The 18234-nt window shown below is 54.3% G+C and overlaps 2 protein-coding genes across 8 annotated transcripts in view; one reads left to right on the top strand and one right to left on the bottom strand.

The window, feature by feature from the left end:
• TNRC6C (trinucleotide repeat containing 6C) overlaps nt 1-7081 on the top strand; it is a 42000-nt gene extending 34919 nt beyond the window's left edge. The window contains exons 17-20 of the mRNA XM_010856514.1: nt 298-492; nt 1207-1277; nt 1800-1939; nt 3983-7081. Of these exons, the coding sequence (XP_010854816.1) occupies nt 298-492; nt 1207-1277; nt 1800-1939; nt 3983-4343 (767 nt within the window). The 3' untranslated portion in view covers nt 4344-7081. The remainder of the gene's footprint in view (nt 1-297; nt 493-1206; nt 1278-1799; nt 1940-3982) is intronic.
• Nucleotides 7082-12685: 5604 nt separating this feature from the next.
• Nucleotides 12686-18234, bottom strand: part of TMC6 (transmembrane channel-like 6) — a 19803-nt gene continuing 14254 nt past the window's right edge. For all 7 annotated transcript variants that reach the window (XM_010856254.1, XM_010856253.1, XM_010856257.1 and 4 more), the window contains 5 exons: nt 17339-17472; nt 17022-17198; nt 16866-16944; nt 13865-13932; nt 12686-12939 (listed from right to left, as the gene is read on the bottom strand). In XM_010856254.1, the coding sequence (XP_010854556.1) occupies nt 12873-12939; nt 13865-13932; nt 16866-16944; nt 17022-17198; nt 17339-17472 (525 nt within the window). In that variant the 3' untranslated portion in view covers nt 12686-12872. The remainder of the gene's footprint in view (nt 12940-13864; nt 13933-16865; nt 16945-17021; nt 17199-17338; nt 17473-18234) is intronic.

Below are 18234 nucleotides of genomic sequence, written 5' to 3' on the forward strand. Positions count from 1 at the left end.
ATTAGCTTTAGCACTGAACCACAAAAAAGTGCTCTTTTTCTGGCGAGCTCGTGTCTGATGCGTGTAGCAAATTGAGTATCAGCAATCCTGGCAGGATCTATACAGCCACCGGCAGACTGTGTCTCTGGGCAAAAATTCAGAGGACAGCCTGCGGTCCTCAAGTTGGGGGGCTTGACGGGGTGCTTCCCTCGGGTCCTGCAGTCTGCTGGAGCCAGAGCTCTCCTGGCACGAGTCCCCAGACGCTTTGTGACTTCTCGGTCTCAAGAATACCCATGCTCCGTTTCTCCGCCTTTCTAGGTAAGCTGTCAGACATCAAATCGACGTGGTCCTCTGGCTCTGCCTCCCACACGCAAGCCTCTCTGTCTCACGAACTGTGGAAGGTGCCCAGAAACACTACTGCACCCACAAGGCCCCCGCCAGGGCTAACCAACCCCAAGCCTTCCTCTGCCTGGGGAGCCAGTCCCCTCGGCTGGACCAGCTCTTACTCCTCGGGTACGCGTCCATTCTCGCATCCGGATGGGTGAGGGGTGGGAGTGTCGGTGCCTAACCCACTTTCCCTTAGGGAAGGTAGGTGCCACCATATTGTCCTGCAGCTTCTTCAGAAGGACCCCCAGACGGCTGAGGGGGGCTGGGGTACCTAGACTCTCGGGGATTGTCCAGGCCCAGGCTCTGCTGCCCGTGTTTCAGCGTCAGCCCTGGGTGTTAGCATACACAGCTTTGCTCTGAGCCAGGAGGTCCCAGGGGTCTCGGCACACACTGAGGGGCCACACTGAGCCCTCAGAGAGGCCCGTTCACCCAGCATGAGGGACTCCACGCCCAGTGTGAGCACACCGCCCTGTCCCAGGGGGCTTCCTCGGGCCCCTCTGAACTTCGGGGATGAGGGGGTGCACAGGGAATTTACACCACTGAGAGTGAAGCCAGCCTGCGAGTCTTCGTGTTTTGCCAGCAAGTGGGTTGAGAGCATTGATTCTAAAGTTGAGAGGGGCAGGGGGCAGAGGAGGAGACCAAGACTCCCAGCAATTCTCGAGTCTCTGCTGCCACACCTGCCCCTGCGGGTCTGCAGGGACCCCGAGTCTGGGTTGGTTTACAGGGGTGACAAGGCTGGGAGCGCAGGCTTTTTGCGAGCCGCGTGCGGGGGCCTGGGGCGCTGGGGAGAGCGGTCTGACTCGGCGCAGCCTTGGTGACCGGCTTCCCCCCTGGGCGCAGGTTCCGCCTGGAGTACCGACGCCTCAGGAAGGACAAGCAGCTGGCTCGTTCTCCGCAACCTCACACCCCAGGTACAGGCAGCTGGTGGGGGTATGCAGGCCCGAGGGCCTTGTCCATAACCCAAGGCTTCGCTCGGTCCAAAGGCAGTGCGGGCAGCGGTGGTCATTTAACTGTGTTCTGGTGAACTGTTGACTTTTCACCCCTCTGAGGCTCGAAGAGTGCACCCTGATAAACAGAGCAACTCACCCTCACCTGCACCCGCTCCAGGACGACGTGGCCTGTGCTCATGCGTCCCGGGGGCTGGGACCGCAAGGCTCAGGGTGAAGCGCTCTGGTGAGGAGTGGGGCAGAGCTGTAGCAGGTTTCTCTCCTCCTGACAGCCCAGCTCACGAACCAGAGGGAAATGTCCAGGACTGTAAATTACATGGGGAACGACCAGGTGCACAAGGTTAATACCGCAGTCAGTGTACGAAGCCCTCTGAGACAGACATCGTCCCGGGGTACTGTGGACCCGGTTTCATAAAGCTTGTCTCTGAAGTGCAGAGTGATGACTGCCCAGGACTAGCGTGACCGCCCTTCCTCTTCCTCACTCAGATCGACGGCTCCACCCTGCGGACGCTGTGCCTGCAGCACGGGCCCCTCATCACATTCCACCTGAACCTGACGCAGGGCAATGCCGTGGTCCGCTACAGCTCCAAGGAGGAAGCCGCCAAGGCCCAGAAGTCCCTGCACATGTATGTCCCTCCCCTCCCCTGCCCTGCGCCGCCCTGGCTGCGGCCCGCGGTGCTCAGCCTGGGCCTCGGGAGGGTCCTGGGGCCTCCGAGGCACAGCAGGCCCCCCGGGCGCCGTTGTCCACTGGCTCATGGTCTGGAGGCTGGACGTCCGACAGAGTGTGGGCAGGGTCACCTCCCCCCAGGGCCTCTGCTCGGCTTGCACACAGCTGCCTTCTGCTGTGTCTCCACATTGCTCCATCTGAATGTGTCCCGACGTCCTCTCCTTCTAGGGACAGTGGTGCAAGTGAGTTAGGGCCACCCTCATGACCTCGCACGTGTGTGCTCGTTGCTCAGTCGTGCCCGACTCAGCATCCCCATGGACGATAGTCCTCTAGGCTCCTCTGTCCGTGGGATTCTCCAGGCAAGGATACTGGAATGGACCGCCATTTCCTACTCCAGGGCTCTTCCTGACCAGAGATGGAACCTGCATCTCTTGAGTCTCCTGCATTGACAGGTGCATTCTTTACAAAAAGCACATCTTACTTCAATTCTCTCTTTAAAGACTCTCTCCAAACACAGGCACAATGAGGTCTCAGGGTTTCAACATATGAATTTGAAGGGATGCAATTCACCCCATGAGAGGTGTCTTGTGACATATCGGTTTTCTCTGCTGCCAAAGTGCCAAGGCTCTCCCCCCTCCCTCCTACCCTGGACGGAGTGGGGCTCCAGGAGAGACCTAGGGATGAAAGAAGCTTCTCTCCATGGATGTCCCCAGGCATGCGCATGGCAGTGCCCACTCCTGGGCCTAATAGTGTTCCCTGCAGCCGACTCCTCTCCCCTGATTACAGGACTCCAGTTAGATGTCGTGAGTAGGCCTTCTCAGCAGTGTCACTTGAGCTGTGGGCCCCAGAAATCAGTCATGCCTGTTTTCAGCCCAGGATGAACTGCACTGACCCTAAACGATGCCCACCTTCAATGGTCCATGCATGCACATCCTTAAGAATGTGCTCTCGATACCACCACCACACAGCTGCTAGAAATCTAAAACAAGGGGGAAAAGCTCATACTCTGGCCTTGGAAACAGCTGTAGTAAAGCGTGAACTGCTGGACTGTTTCTGGGTGGCCTGTGACATGAAGCCTCCAGCTGTCCTTTTCCTGTTTTAAAAAAACAACAGCACAGGAAAGCCAACAAGGAGGACACAGGAAGACTCACAGCTGCTCCGCTCACATGGCCCCCCGTTCTGCTTTCTGTGTTTGTGGCTTTTTTGAGTTTTTGTTTTGAGATCTGACCGACGCACAGCAGCAGTGTGTCAGTTCAGAGGCGTAGTGCCTGTTGTCCTGGCACGTTTCTGTAACTGCCAAATGCTCACCACCATGTGAGCTAACAGGACCCCAGGGCACATAATTATTACTTCCTATTTGTGGTGAAAACATTGAAGATCTGCTCTGTCAGCAGCTTTGACATAAACGATACAGAACTGTTAACTGGTCACCAGGCTGCACCTTCCCTCCCCAGAACTTAGTCATCTAACCAGACGTCTGTACCCTTTGACCAGCCTCTGCCATCTCTCCACCCACAGCTCCTGGAAACCACCATTCTACTCCCAAATGTGTCTACAAGTTTGGCTTTTTGGGGGTTCCAAATAAAAAATATCGTGCAGTATTTATCTGATCTTTGACTTACCTCCCTTAGCATAAGGTCCTCAGGATTAATCTGTTTTGTTGAAGGATTTCCTTCTTTCTTGTGCCTGCACAGTAGTCCATTGTGTGTGTGTGTGCATGTCTGTGTCTGTGTGTGTGTGCACACACACACACCTCACATTTTCTTTGTTGACTACTAGCTTGTAGCCATATTTTGACTATTTATAAATAATGCTGTGGTTAAACAAGGGGTTCAGATGTCTATTAGTATTTCTGTACTGTCAGTTATAATGCCTCCCTTTCGTTTCTGATTTTGTGTCCTCTTTTTTTTTTTCTTGGTTAGTCTAGCTAAGGATTTGTCAAGTTTGTGTTATCTTCTCAAAAACACCAACCCTTATTTCCATTGCCACCCTGCCCTTCCAGGTGTGTTCTGGGAAACACTACCATCTTGGCCGAGTTCGCCGGCGAAGAAGAAGTGAACCGTTTCTTAGCCCAAGGCCAAGCACTGCCACCCACCTCCAGCTGGCAGCCCAGCCCAGGGACCAGCCAGACGCGGCTGGGCACCTCGGGCAGCGCCCACGGCCTGGTGCGGAGCGACGCCGGCCACTGGAATGCCCCGGGGCTGGCCGGCAAAGGGAGCAGCGACCTGCTGTGGGGCGGGGTCCCCCAGTACTCGAGCAGCCTGTGGGGCCCCCCCAGCAGCGACGACGGCAGGGTCATCGGAAGCCCCACCCCGCTGAACACGTTGCTCCCTGGCGACCTTCTCAGTGGGGAGTCCATCTAGCCCCGGGGGGCCCCGCGGGTGCCGCGGTCACCAGCTGCAGGAGGACACGCTGACCCTTTCCAGCCCGGGTGTTGCTGAGGACCCCGCCGACCGGAGCTGCCCGGCAGCCCTTTCGAGTACCTCTGTCCAGTACTGAAGACGAGCCTTGGCCACACGCAGGCCTTGCGAACTGTCCCCGAGACAGTGCGGCCGCGCCGGGGCAGCGTCACGCGTCACGACAGGATGCTTCTCACAGCTTTTTATTTGGTGTCGTCTTATGTTTGTACGGTGTGTTGTCATTTTGATTTTTTTTTTTAAGTATAAAAGCTGCTTAGAATAGTTCTATCATGAAGGGCACTTTTCAGATTGTGGGCTGGAAAGGGTTATTTTATCAAGGGAGGGAGGGGTGGGGAGGGAGGGAGGGAGACGAGAAAGCCTATTTAAAACGAGCCTGTGATGATTATGCACATTACCAGAGGCGGCCCCGTAATCAGGGGGAGCTGGCGTCCGCCACCAGGACGCCCCGACCGGGAGCCGAGCGGAAGGAGCGGTCTGTGCTCTGCTCTCTGTCCCCACGGGTCCGCCTATGCACATTACCCTTGTTTCATTACTTTTTCATGTCATTTTTTTTAATCCCCCCAAAAAAATATTTTTTAAAAGTTAAAAAAAAAGACATATCAAACATGCAAATACTTGAATCCAGCAGGCCAATAATGAAATGTGAACACTTTCTAATTCTACACTTCCAGGTTGACATCAGTACACAGAAACAGGCTCTAGGAAACATTTCTAAGTTGACAGCCTATATGTGTGTGTGTGTGTGTGTGTGTGTGTTGAAACAAGCGTGTGTGCCTGCGTGCTTTCTGTGTTCATATGTTAAGTGTGTGAGGGATGTAACTGTGGGTTTTCCCTTTTATTCAGTATGTGCTTTTTTTTTTTTTTTTTTTTTGGCGCATTGGTCAAATGTTTGTTGTTTATTATTAGCTTCTAACTTTGCACTGAGTGTCCCTGCCCTTCCTCTAGCTAATCCTATACGTTCAAGAAAATTCACAGGACAGGGCCGGTGACAATTCATGTGTAAATGTTTACTCAAGGACTCTGTTAATTGCGTTTAAAAAAATTACAGTGTATATCTCTGGAGAAATAATATGTATACCTACCTTTAGCAGCTTTTTATCGTGGACTAATGCAAGAAAATTATTACCAGAGTATTGCACCATTTTTCCATTTGGAATATAAAGTTAAAGAGAAAAAAGGAAAAAAAAAAAAAAAACTCGCTGAACTGTGGCCATAGATCCTTGCAGAGGATGGATGGTTCCTCGAGAGGAGCGGAGACAAGCACTTGGGTGTGGGTTGTGACTGCTTTTGTCGGAGCCAGTGGTGACGGCTCCCACCTGTTTACAGACCTTTTTTTTTTTCTCCTTCAGACTTTAAAAATAAAAAATTTTAAAAAGGAATTTAAAGAAAAAAAGAAAAAAAAAAAAAAAGACTTCTGTCGTAAAGAAACCTATTTTCAGAACGCAGATCCGCTGCTTCAGAGCTCTGGGATGGAACAGTGTTGCTTTCCCCTCCGGCCGTCGCCGTGGACTCGCCGACGGTCCCCTTCGTCGAGGCGACGAGCTGTGGTCACTGTCTTGCACACGCGGACGCGCGCTCAGGAAAACCAGGGTTCCCGAGGGACAGCTCCACACCATTTCATGTGTTTCGTCACCCAACTCCTAGCACTGAAGATGTTATTAAAAAAAATAATAATACAAAATAAAGGAAAAAAAAATAAGAAAAAAGAGGAAAAAAAAAAACCACAAAGAAGAAAGATACCTAATCTCTAACGTGTAGCAGTTACGTATGTACCAAATAATGGACTCAAAGGAAATAGATGTTCGAAGAGTGCTTTATATATTAAAAATTGCTTTATGTTTAAAAAAAAATGATCAATGTTTTGATTGTTTTGCAAGAAAGAGACAATGGAGTAACATACCCTCAAGTATGTTTAAAAAAAAAAAAAAAAATATATGAACATGTGCTCCCTGCCTGCTTGATCAGGAAACTTGTGCATTACATTTTTTTTAATTAGCTTTTTAATGGTTTTATCAAAACAAAACAAAAAAGCAAAAAACAATTTAAAAAAAAAAGACAAAAAACGAAAAGAAAAAAAAAAGTTCCTGCAAAATTGCAGATCAACAAAAGCTGGTTTTATAGAGGATCATGAACTATGCACAAACTGGTTCGAGACTTTTTTCTCAAGTTCAGTAGTGTATTTAGCTAAACAGACCTTCCTCAGAGTAAGCGCATCTCATTTGCCATTACCTGTGCTCTGTATATTTGATGTACACGTCCCCACACATGTACACCAAATATACATGCGTGCGTGCGTGTGTGCCCGTGAGCACCTAGACATACAGCTTCCCATGCTGCATTTAGCATCGAGTTGTAGAAAACTGATATTTTTAAATTGGGGATGGAAGTAAAGAATCTCTCCGTTTTCGTTTTTTTTGTTGTTGTTGGGGTGGGATTTGTTGGGGTTTTGTTTTTTTTGTTTTGTTTTTTGACCTTTTATTTCGAATTAAAGACGTCTGTAACTCTGAGATTAAAAGACAAGTTTGTGGCTTTTAATGTTTTTCCTCATAGAATGTGATTGTTGAAGAAAATGCACCGACAGTTGCTTTCAAAAGTACAATGCTTTGTTGAATCTTAATAAATGGCAATTCTTTTTTTCTTGGCTATTCGAATAAATGCGTTTTTTATTTTTATTTTTCAAAGAGGAATGTCATCTATATTCACTTTGTATGTTTTGGGAGAGAGAGCTGTCCCACTGTGTGTAAGAAATGCCCTGTGCCTTTTTATGCTGTCCTCGAAAGTTTATGTACGTAAGTAGGTGCACTCCACGTTTCAGTTGCCTGACCTAGGATTTTACCATTTGTTTTGGGATGTTGCATTCAACACCAAAATCTTATTGAGTCATCGAAATGCAGTAGAGCCTAGGGGCTCCCCGCCAGCCACCCGCCTGGACCCACGCGCTCCGTCCAGGAACCAGTACCATCTGGGTCGACCGTGGCATGTGGCCACAGCCCAGGACTGCTGCTCGCGCTCAACCCGTGACCCAGTTTGGGTGTCAGAAATATCCAAAGAGGGCTTCCCTGGTGGCTCAGTGGTTAAGAATCCAGCTGCCAACTCAGGAGACATGGGTTTGATCCCGGATCCAGGAAGATTCCACATGCCGAGGAGCAGCTACACCCGTGGGCCACAGCTACTGAGCGCAGGCGCCACAGCTGCTGAAGCCCGCGGGCCCGTGCTCCGCAACGGGGGAAGCCACCGCAGTGAGAAGCCTGAGCACTGCAACGAGAGAGCAGCCCCGGCTCGCCACAGCCAGAGAAAAGCCCTCGCAGCAATGAAAATTCAGCACAGCTAAAAATAAATATTTTTTTAAAAAAATAAATATTCAGAGAGAAAAGAGTAGTGAAGGTCTTTAGTGAAGGTTTTTTGTTGGTCGTAGAAGAGCTGACTCATTTGAAAAGACCCCGATGCTGGGAAAGATTGAGGGCAGGAGGAGAAGGGGACGACGAAGGATGAGATGGTTGGGTGGCATCACCGACTCAATGGACATGGGTTTGGGTAGACTCTGGGAGTTGGTGATGGACAGGGAGGCCTGGTGTGCTGTGGTTCACGGGGTCACAAAGAGTCAGACACGACTGAGCGCCTGAACTGAGATGTTCTTTTGTTTCAGTAAAGTAGCCTTAAGTTTTTTTTGGGGGGTGGGATACAGACCATTTTTAAAGTCTTTATTGACTTACAATATTGCTTCTGTTCTATGTTTTGGTTTCCTGACCGAGAGACACGTGGGATCTTAGTTCCCCACCCAGGGATCGAACCCGCAGCCCCTGCATTGAAGGGGAAGTATTAACCCCTGGCCCTCCAGGGAAGCCCCAGCCTTAGATGACTGTGCATAGCGTCTTGTACGAGGACTGCTGAGGTGACGGCACTGGCTACAGCAGCAGCAGCCTGTCCCCACGGGCTTCAGGCCGCAGTCAGGAGTCCGAGCACTTGGCACTGGCTCCCAGGCCCACCCCGGGATCGCCTGCCACGACCATAAGTTCAGCGCCAGTTCTGCTGTCTCATCGGGATTGTGAAGATATCCTCTTGAAGACCAGCCTAAACGTCCTTTGTGACTTCTGCTCAGAGACCAATGGAGCGAGTGTCTCCTCCTCTCTTACACTCCTAGGGGCCTCGGCCACATTTTACCGAGAAGACAGGACCCAGGTTGGCTCCGGAGGTCAAGACGGCAAGCTCCTGGCTCTGACCGGCCTCAAACCCAGGAAGAGAGCACGGGAGGACCAGCGTCAGGAGAAGGGCTAAAGGAAGAGTGAAGCTCAGAACACGGACAATCAGAACACACGCAACATCCTGCACTTGTGTAAACCTGGAGGCCACGACTCCACCAGGAGCTCGAGCCAGCCCTTCCCCGGGTGTTCACCTGGTCCCCTGTGAGTCCAGAGTCACCACAGGGGAGCAAACCGTCCCAGCACCTCACTGGAGAACAAGCTCAGTGCCACCGGGATGGCCGAAGGTGAGGCAGACTTCCTGGAGGAGGTGGCTCTTTCCTCCCAAGCCCAGGGAAAACGGGACACGTGGGAGCACAGAGGAGGATGAGTGACTGCCTCCTGGCCTGGAGCAGGGCCGGGCCCTGCTACCCACAGATGAAAAGGAGACTTGGTGTCTGGAATCAAGAGAAAAATTGGAGGCTCAGAACTGTACTGTTTTTTTTTTTTTTTTTAACCTCATTCTGTCAACACTGTGGGAGAAGGCAAAGACGGCAGGATGCTCAGCGGGGAGAAGCCTGGTGTGTGGAGAAAGGACTTCTGAATGGGGAGAAAGGGTTGGGAAGGAGCCACCTTGGCCAGCCCTGATTCTAAGGACATAGGCCACAAGACCCGAGGAGCTGAGTGTGTGTTCACTGAGACAGGAAGGTGTTTCAAGAAGATTATTTGCAAGAATAGAGCACATGGGGTGGAACAAGAAGAAGTCACATGAGTCGTGATGGAAACATGCGGTTAACTTACTAGCGTCTACACATCAGCTCTCCCAGCAGAAGTGCTGTCGACCGGCTTCGCCTGTGTGAGTGGTGAGCTCAGTCGTGTCCGACTCTGCACCCCCATGGACTGTAACCTGCCAGGCTCCTCTGTCCGTGGCCTTCTCCAGGGGAATCTTCCCAACCCAGGGATCAAACCCACGCCTCCTGCATCGGCAGGCAGTTTCTTACCACACCACCTGGAAAAACTTCCCTGAACGGCAGTCCCACACTGCAGGTGTGACCCAGGAGCCTGGCTCCCCAGTCACCGTGAAATCCTGAAGCTTGTTTCCAAACACACCCCCGAAGTGCACAGAAGCTTCGGGCTTAAGTGACATTTCAGATACTGGTTCTCCGTCCTGACTGCATGTCAGAATTATCCAGAAATTTCTTAAAATCCCAGAACCCAGGGCACATCATAAATCCATTCCACCAGAGTCTCTGGTCGAGTGTACAGGCATCAGGGTCTTTAAATCTCCCCGGTTGATTCCACTGAGTGGCCAAGGCAGAGGTGGTGTCCGAGGGAGCCTGTTGGTAGGCTGAGACTGTCAGCCTCCCACCCACTGGAATTCAGCCACTTGCAAGAGCCCAGTGGGTCTCATTTGTCAGTTTACGCTTTTTTCTTTTTCTTTTTTTTTTTTTTAAAGCAAAACTGTTACGTGCCAGGCATGGTGCTAAGCACCACGTGGGACCGTGTCCATTGTTCCAACAACCCCAAAAGGGGAGGAACAGGGACTGGGAGAGGTTACGGAATGTGCCAAGGCCATGAACTGATGAGCATCAAACCCAGGCCCCTCTGACTCCACAGCCTTGCTCGGTCAGGGCCCCTTGGGCTCCATCACGGAATATTACAGCTGGAGGCTCGAGGCCACATGTGTATCAGAAGCCACTGTGATGGGCTACGGACGTGCCTGGAAAGAGAACTGACTGGGACGGGGGCGGAGCTAGTGACTCTGGAATTTGAACCCCGCCAGCCAGGCAGCTGGGTGCCACAGCCCTGGGAAGAATCTCTTCTCTGGAAAACCTTGGCCTTGATCTTGAGGTCCTTCAACTGATTGGACAAGGCCCACACACATCACGGGGGACAGTCTCCTTAAAGTCAGCTGACTGGGTGCTGGGCGCCTGCAGAATGCCTTCACAGCAACACCTCGGTTAGCGCTCAATGGCCAGGGACACCACCTGACTGGCACACGGTGCCTGCAGAAATGCCCACAGGCTTCTGGCCCGTTTGTCAGCAGCAGCTTGTCCTGACCTCAGTCGTTGCGAGGCAGGCAAAGTGAGCCCAGCCAGTCATAACTGGCGGCACCAGCTCAGACTGGACGTGGTCAGTTTATGATGTCCATCCATCCATCCAAAAGCGCTCTTCACGTGGAGGTGGGCATCTGGGAGTGCTGGCCCTGAGAGCCCAGGTCAAGTCTCCCCACCCGACTTCACCCACCCAGCGGTGCTCATGCCCGGAACCGCAGCCAAGAGCTGCTGCCAGCTCCTCGAAGAGGTCCCCAAGCATCACCTGCCTGGTACTAGACACAAGCAAGAGTCCTGATGTCGGGTTCCTGAGAAAGTCAGGTGGCGTCTGTCCCGCACGTCTGCCAAACGCAGGAGCGCCCCCTCGACGTGGGACAGTCCTCAAAACAGGGACCATCTGGGGTTAGCATGGGCCCAGCTGGGAGCGTGGCAGGTGGCAGAGGTGTCCCCATGGCCCACCTGCGCCCCCCAAGCCAGGCTTTGCTCCCCCAGGTTCCCCATGGAGATGAGGATTGAGGGCCTATTGCCGCTCTCCCATCCTTTCCCACAGGGCTGCTCCCCCAGCTCCTGCGGACAGCGGGCCCTGGTCAGTGACAGCTCTGTCCCCTCCTCCCCACACCCTCGGGCCCACGGCCTCCCACAGGTTCCTCAAGCTCTGCCTGGCAGGACTGGGGTCACCTCACTCCGCCACAGGCCTGGACACTGGCTGCCCTTCCACCTGCCAAAGGCTCCTCTCTCCACAGCTCATTAGCAAATGACCCACCTTATTTCAGTTCAGTCACTCTGAACTGTCCAACATGTTCATGTCTGAACAGTTGTGTCCGACTCTTTGCGACCACATGGACTGCACTCCAGGCCTCCCTGTCCATCACCAACTCCCGGAGTTTACTCAAACACATGTCCATCGAGTCAGTGATGCCATCCAACCATCTCATCTTCTGTCGTCCCCTTCTCCTCCCACCTTCAATCTTTCCCAGCATCAGGGACTTTTCCAATGAGTCAGTTCTTCGCATCAGGTGGACAGAGTATTGGAGTTTCAGCTTCAGCGTCAGTCCTTCCAATGAATATTCAGGACTGATTTCCTTTAGGATGGACTGGTTGGATCTCCTTGCAGTCCAAGGGACTCTCAAGAGTCTTCTCCAACACCACAGTTCAAAAGCGTCAATTCTTCGGCACCCAGCTTTCTTTATAGTCCAACTCACATCCATACAAGACTACTGGAAAAACCATAGCTTTGAATAGACGGACCTTTGTTTGGCAAAGTAATGTCTCTGCTTTTTCATATGCTGTCTAGGTTGGTCATAGCTTTTCTTCCGAATGAAATGAAAAGACGCTTGCTCCTTGGAAGAAAAGCTATGACCCATCTCTGCTGCTGCTGCTGCTAAGTCCTTCAGTCATGTCCGACTCTGTGCGACCCCATAGACAGCAGCCCACGAGGCTCCCCCGTCCCTGGGATTCTCCAGGCAAGAACACTGGAGTGGGTTGCCATTGCCTTCTCCAGTGCAGGAAAGTGAAAAGTGAAAGTGAAGTCGCTGAGTCTTGTCCGACTCTTAGCGACCCCGTGGACTGCGGCCCACCAGGCTCCTCATCCATGGGATTTTCCAGGCAAGAGTACTGGAGTGGGGTGCCATTGCCTTCTCCGTGACCCACCTCAGTTCCTCCCTAAATTTGCCCTCCACCCAGTAACCACTGAAAGCATCACTTGATCATCCGCCACCACACATTCCGTATCTGTACTCTTCCCCCCACCTCCCCACCTCACCACAGCCCCCAAGCAGGGCAGCCCCAGAGGCTGCAGTGTGGTGCATCCCTGCTACGAGGGCCTGCGCCAGCAGAGGGCGCCCTGCACTCAGCACTGAAGCCCTGCAGTCTGTTCCATCCAGAGCCCGGCACTGGGGGAGGCCACAGGGCTGGGCCTGGCCAGGAAGACAGCCTTGAAGAAAGAGGGAGAAATTGGAGGCAGAAGAATGCAGGCTGCAGGCCCCGGGGGCACAGCCATACCTGCGCACGCCTGGACAGGCCTGGGTACAAGCACAGACTCCCACAAGATAAGCCCATTTTGCAAAACATGTTTAATTAGAATAAATAAGAGTTCCAGGCAGGGTTCACAAGGGGTGCTCAGCCTCAGGTGGGCTGCAGAGCCTGCCCCCTGCCCCCATCCCCAGTTGTGTCCCAGCGGGGTCACTTCAGGCGGCATCTGCCTGCAGGGCCGCAGGAACCAGGCTGCCAGCCTGGCACTCTTACTGGGCGTCCCAGCCGTCTGTGAGCAGGGCTGGGGGTGTCACGGCCTCCTCGGTTCTACCAGCCCTGCCAGAAAGGGAAGTCAGCGAGGGGCCCCTGGCCTCGGGCAGTGCGCGCCAGTCACCCCCTTAGGCCACAGGACGCCCTAGCAGCTTCCTCATGAGCTCTGAGAAGGGGAAGGAGCGGGAAGAGGCCAGGATTCACCACTGACACCTGGCCGAGGGTGACCCCAGGGACTGCAGCCCGCCAAGCTCCTCTGTCCATGGGGTTCTCCAGCCAAAGACACTGGAGTGGGCTGCCATGCCCTCCTCCTGGCCAGGGTGTGGGGAGGATGTCTTATTAGATGGCTCATTCTAGGGTGGGGGGACTCCTGCTGCCCAGGGTGGGGATGGGGAGCCCCAAGGGCTTCCACCTGCAGACCTCAGCCAGCCCCCCTGGCTGGGCGGGGGCTGGGGAAGGGGGTGTGTGCATCCCCGAGTGTGTCTGTCTGTCCAGGCGGCAGGAAGATGTCTGAGTGTGCCTCCCCATCCCCGGACTTAAGCACAGGCAACAGATGCAGGGTGAGATGTGCGGCCGTGGGAGCAGGCCCTGCACTCCTGATGCAGCAGCATCTGGGGGCAGGATGTTCACCCCATGGCGAGAAAGGGGCGGGGCCTGAGGAGAAGGCCAGCTAGACCGACCCCTGACTCATCAAGACAGGGGATGCAGAGAGGAGGAGGAAAAGGGTGTGAGAGACCCCAGCTCAACCCTGCCCCCTGCACACAGTTCACTTCCTTTTCTCCTTTCTCACCACACTTAAGTTCTCCTCCTGCCCCAAATGCCCCACACACCTGAGGAGAAAAGGTGGGGGAAGTGGACAGGGGAGTCCCAAGAAGTTAAGGGCCACCCGGGGAGGCCAGCAGCCACTCCCCACCCCTGACCCCTGGAAGTAAGGGGCCTCTGTCCATTCCCTGCTCCCCCACCCTGCAGACTCCCCTCCCAGGCCCCTCACCTGCTCCTCTCCTTCCTCTCGTAGACACGCTGAAGCTTGTTGATCAAGAAGATTTTGTCCTCCCCCTCCTAGAAACACCAGAACACAGAGAGCAGCTGTCCACTGCATGTCCATCCAGAAGTGGCCTGCTCCAGTATGGCACTCAGAGGGGCTCTCAAAGATTTGACCCCGTGAACACGAAAAGTTTAAAGAAAGGAGACAGAGGTACCAAGCAAGAACGAGGGAAAACCGAGAACCCTACAGTGGGCACATATACACACACACACACACACACACACACACACACACACAGCTTAGCCTCCTAGCAGCCAATGTGAAAAGGGAAATGTGCTGATTCACACAGCGAGGGCTGCCACCAGAAACAAGCCTGACTCAATATATAACCGGTCCTGCTACTTAGTAAGTCTGCCCTGGGGAAATTACCTCCTCTCTGACCTCGGTCACTGTGTGCTTGGGTCATAGGGTTTGTATGGGTTTTCTATCATTGCGCTAATCGATTACAGAAAGTTAGTGGCTTAAAGCAACACAAATTCAACACCTTTCGGTTCTAGAGATCAGAAGTCTACAATAGGGCTTCTCTGGTGGCTCAGTGGTAAAGAATCCGCCTGTCAATGCAGGAGACACAAGTTCAAGCCCTGGTCAGGGAAGACCTCACATGTCATGGAGCAACTAAGCCTGTGCACCACAGCTATCGAGCCTGCGCTCTAGAGCCCAAGAACCGCAACTACTGAGTCCAAGCACCACAACTACTGAAGCCCGAGCACCCTGGAGCCCGTGCTCCGCAGCAAGAGGAGCCACCACAAAGAGAAGCCCACGCTGCAGCTAGAGAAAAGCCCAGCAGCAACGAAGACCCAGCACAGCCAGACAGAAGGAAACAAAATTTTCTAAAGTCCACAGTGGTCTCACTGGGCTAAAATCAAGGAGTGAGGAGGGCTGGTTCCTTCTGGAGCCTCCAGGGAGAATCTGTCCTCGCCTTCTTCAGCTTCTGAGTCTGCCCACATCCCTGGGCTCACAGCCTTCTCCCATCTGCAGAGCCAGCAGCGTCCAGTCAAGTCCTTCTTACACCCTTTTCTCTGATACTGACTCTCCAACTTCCTTTTCTAAGGGCTTTATCATGCCCACCCAAATGATCCAGGATAATCTTCCCCACCTCCAGATCAGCGGATGGAATTACAGCAACTGTAATTCCATCTGCAATCCTGAACCCCCAACTCCAATGCCAGGTGACATGGCTCATTCACAGCTCCTGGGTTTAGGACAAGGACATCTTTGGGGCAGCGATCAACCAATACTTTGGCCACCAGATACGAAGAGCTAACTCATTGGAAAAGACCCTGATGATGGGAAAGATTGAGAGCAGGAGGAGAAGGGGGCGACAGAGGATGAGATGGTTGGATGGCATCACCGACTCAACAGATATGAGTTTAAGCAAACACTGGGAGATGGTGAAGGACAGGGAAGCTTGGCGTGCTGCAGTCCATGGGGTCACAAAGAGTTGGACATGACTTAGCGACTAAACAACAACAAATCAGCCAACCCAGGGCTCTTTCGACAAATGACTGTGAAAAGTGCATAAAGGTTTAAAGTCGAGAACCCGGTTAAACACCTGGCAGACTTCAGGGCCCATGCAGCTCCAGGGTCAGACTGGGTTTCTGGTAGGGAGCCTTCACAAAGAGAAAACAGCAATTCTGCTCGAATGCGTCCTGGGTGCCGGGGACCCTGGCTCACCCAGGAAGATGCTGAGACAGACACACCTCCAAGATGGGTCCTCCCCATTTTCTCTCCACCAAGTTGGTGGGTACAGAGGGCCGTGTGCCTGAGTAAGCCGCCCTGCTCAGTCCCAGGAGGAGATGCTCCGAGTGCTGGCGGAGCTCAGACCAGCAGCCCCAGACTCAGAACCGGGCCCGTGCTCAGCCTTGGTGGGAGACGCTGCCCACCACAAGGGCCGCCTGGGGAACTGTCCTTCAGCTCCTAGAGGAACGGCAGGCGGAACAAGGTGAACCAGGGGTTCCCCTCTCAATGCCCCTGTGCATCCCGCCGGGCACCTCAGGTCCCAAAGATCTACACAGCAGAGCACGAGCCAGTTGGGAAAAACAACCCATTTCCAACAGCTGGGGCCAGGCAACCCCCCTCAGCCAAAACGCCCAGCCTGAGCCCTGCCTGCTGTTTGTAGAAGCATTGCATTGCTTACAACCCAATAAAAAGTGGAAGCAGTCCCCAGAGGATCCTCCCACTTGGAAAGACCTGACTCTGAGCCCCTGCACCAACCAGCCAGCAGCAGGCTCACACGAGCTGCAGCCCAGCCCGGTCCTGCCTTGGCTGACCCCTGGCAGTGGACCTTCAGGTCACTTCTAACACAGGATGGCGGGGAGCTACCAGCCCTGATGTGACTGCCTGGGGAACACAGGCAGCAGCTGGCCCCAAGGTGGGCTCAAGCATTGAGTACACAAGGGAGAAACTGGAAAGGAAAGGGAGAAAAGGAAAAAAAAATAGCAGTGGGGAGAGTGATGTCGGGGCCCTGGGGACAAGGTCAGAGGCCACTGAGTATTCAGGGAGAACTGCTGTCACTGACACGTGCTCCTGAGCAGCCAGCCCAGACCTAGGCAGGGTAAGGACCAGGCGAAAGGCCCCTGCCGTCCAGGCAAACGCCAGCCCGAGTGACCCTGACTGTCAGGGCAGTGACTTGCCCCAAAGGTGATGGGAGGTCCAGTAACTGAGCAGGGAGGAGGGAGGGACAGCCCATGAGGCAGGGCTGGGCGACCTCTGGGGTACTGGGGGTGGGGGGGGTGGTCGTCGGAGAAGCACCTCTGGAGCCCTCCTCCCAGCGGGCTCTTTGCAGATGGGCAGCCTGGCTGCCTCCCATCTACAACTCTGATGAATACGAACTATGTATCTCAATTGATATAATTTGCTTAGCAAACAACCCCTTTCCACAGCCCAGATCCCAGGGAGGTTAAAAGTCCGGAGGGACCCTGGGTGGAGGGCTCAGAGGGGCACTCACGTTGCTGATTTGCTCCTTGAGGAGGCAGATGACCTTCCGCTGGCCCTTCACCACCTGGATGTTGAGGTAGATCACAGCCCTGCGGGAGACGGGCGGTCAGGCTGGGCCCCTCGCAGGAGCCCGGGGGTGGCAGAAGCCAGGGACCCCGTCACTCACAGCAGCAGGGCTGACACCAGGTAGATGGGGAAGGTATCTTCCACCAGGTAGCGGTGGATCCAGGGCAGCCAGGAGACGCGGGGGCCCGCCTTCTCCAGGCGGCGCACCCACACCTTCCCCGCCTCATACATGGTGTCCAGGGTCCGGAAGGGGCCGCAGGTGCTTGAGGGCTTCACCCTGGGGGCAGAGGGTGGGCGGCATGACCCCTGAGCCCGGGCAAAGGGCCGCTCCACACCACCCGAACCTCGGCCAGCAGTCAGAGCCTCGCCAGGCGGCCCTCCCCACGCCCCAACCCCGGAGGCCAGGCGCCCACTCACTGCCAGACAGCGTAGCAGAGGAAAACGGCCGTGCCCAGGAAGGAGGGGAAGCAGAGCAGGGAGATGAAGACGGTGCTCATGTGGGACGCCTTCCAGGGCCTGCGGGGTGCCTGGCAGTTGGCCATCAGGCTGGCCTGGGGACAAAGGCTGCGTTCGGCCACCACCACCCTGCCGTCCACCACCCCCACTCCCAGGCCTGGTGGGGCCTCCCAGAGCGAACAGGACCGAGGCCCGCCGTGGGCTGAGGGGGTGCTGCGCTTCCAGCACCCTGAGCCCGGCTTCCAGCCTGAGCCAAGACCTCAGAACAGCCCGACAGAGAGGCAGACGCTTGAAATCCTAAGCCCGCAGGCTGGGGAGGGCCAGTGGGGCCACCTCCCTGTCTGCAGAGGGGAGACCAATGGACATGGGGGGATGCTTGGCCAGCTCACTTGTAAGCAGGAGGGATGCTACTCAAAGCCACCTCCATTGACTAAAGGTCTCCAGTGGGCCAGACCCACGCCCTGGGCTTTATAAACGTCATCTCCAGCAGTGCCCCCTAGGGCACCATCCATGGGGTTTTTTTTGTTTGTTTTATTGTTTAGTCACTAAAGCATGTCAGACTCTTTGTGACCCCACGGACTGTAGCCTGCCAGGCTCCTCTGTCCATGGGATCTCTCAGGTAAGGATACTGGAGTGGGTTCCCATTTCCTTCTCCAGGGGATCTTCCCGCCCCAGGGATCGAACCCATATCTCCCGCTCAGCAGGTGGATTCTTTACCACTGAGTCACCTGGGCAGCCCATATCCCCTGTGTACAGATGAGGAAACACGGGGAGCAGAGGAGAGGAGGTGCTGGTTCTGAGCGCCTCTGAGCCCCCGGCTGGAAGCTCTGACCTGTACACACGGGCACGTGGCGACA

This window comes from Bison bison, unplaced genomic scaffold (genome assembly GCF_000754665.1).
Source record: "Bison bison bison isolate TAMUID 2011002044 unplaced genomic scaffold, Bison_UMD1.0 scf7180017864371, whole genome shotgun sequence".
NCBI classification, from domain to species: Eukaryota; Metazoa; Chordata; class Mammalia; order Artiodactyla; family Bovidae; genus Bison; species Bison bison.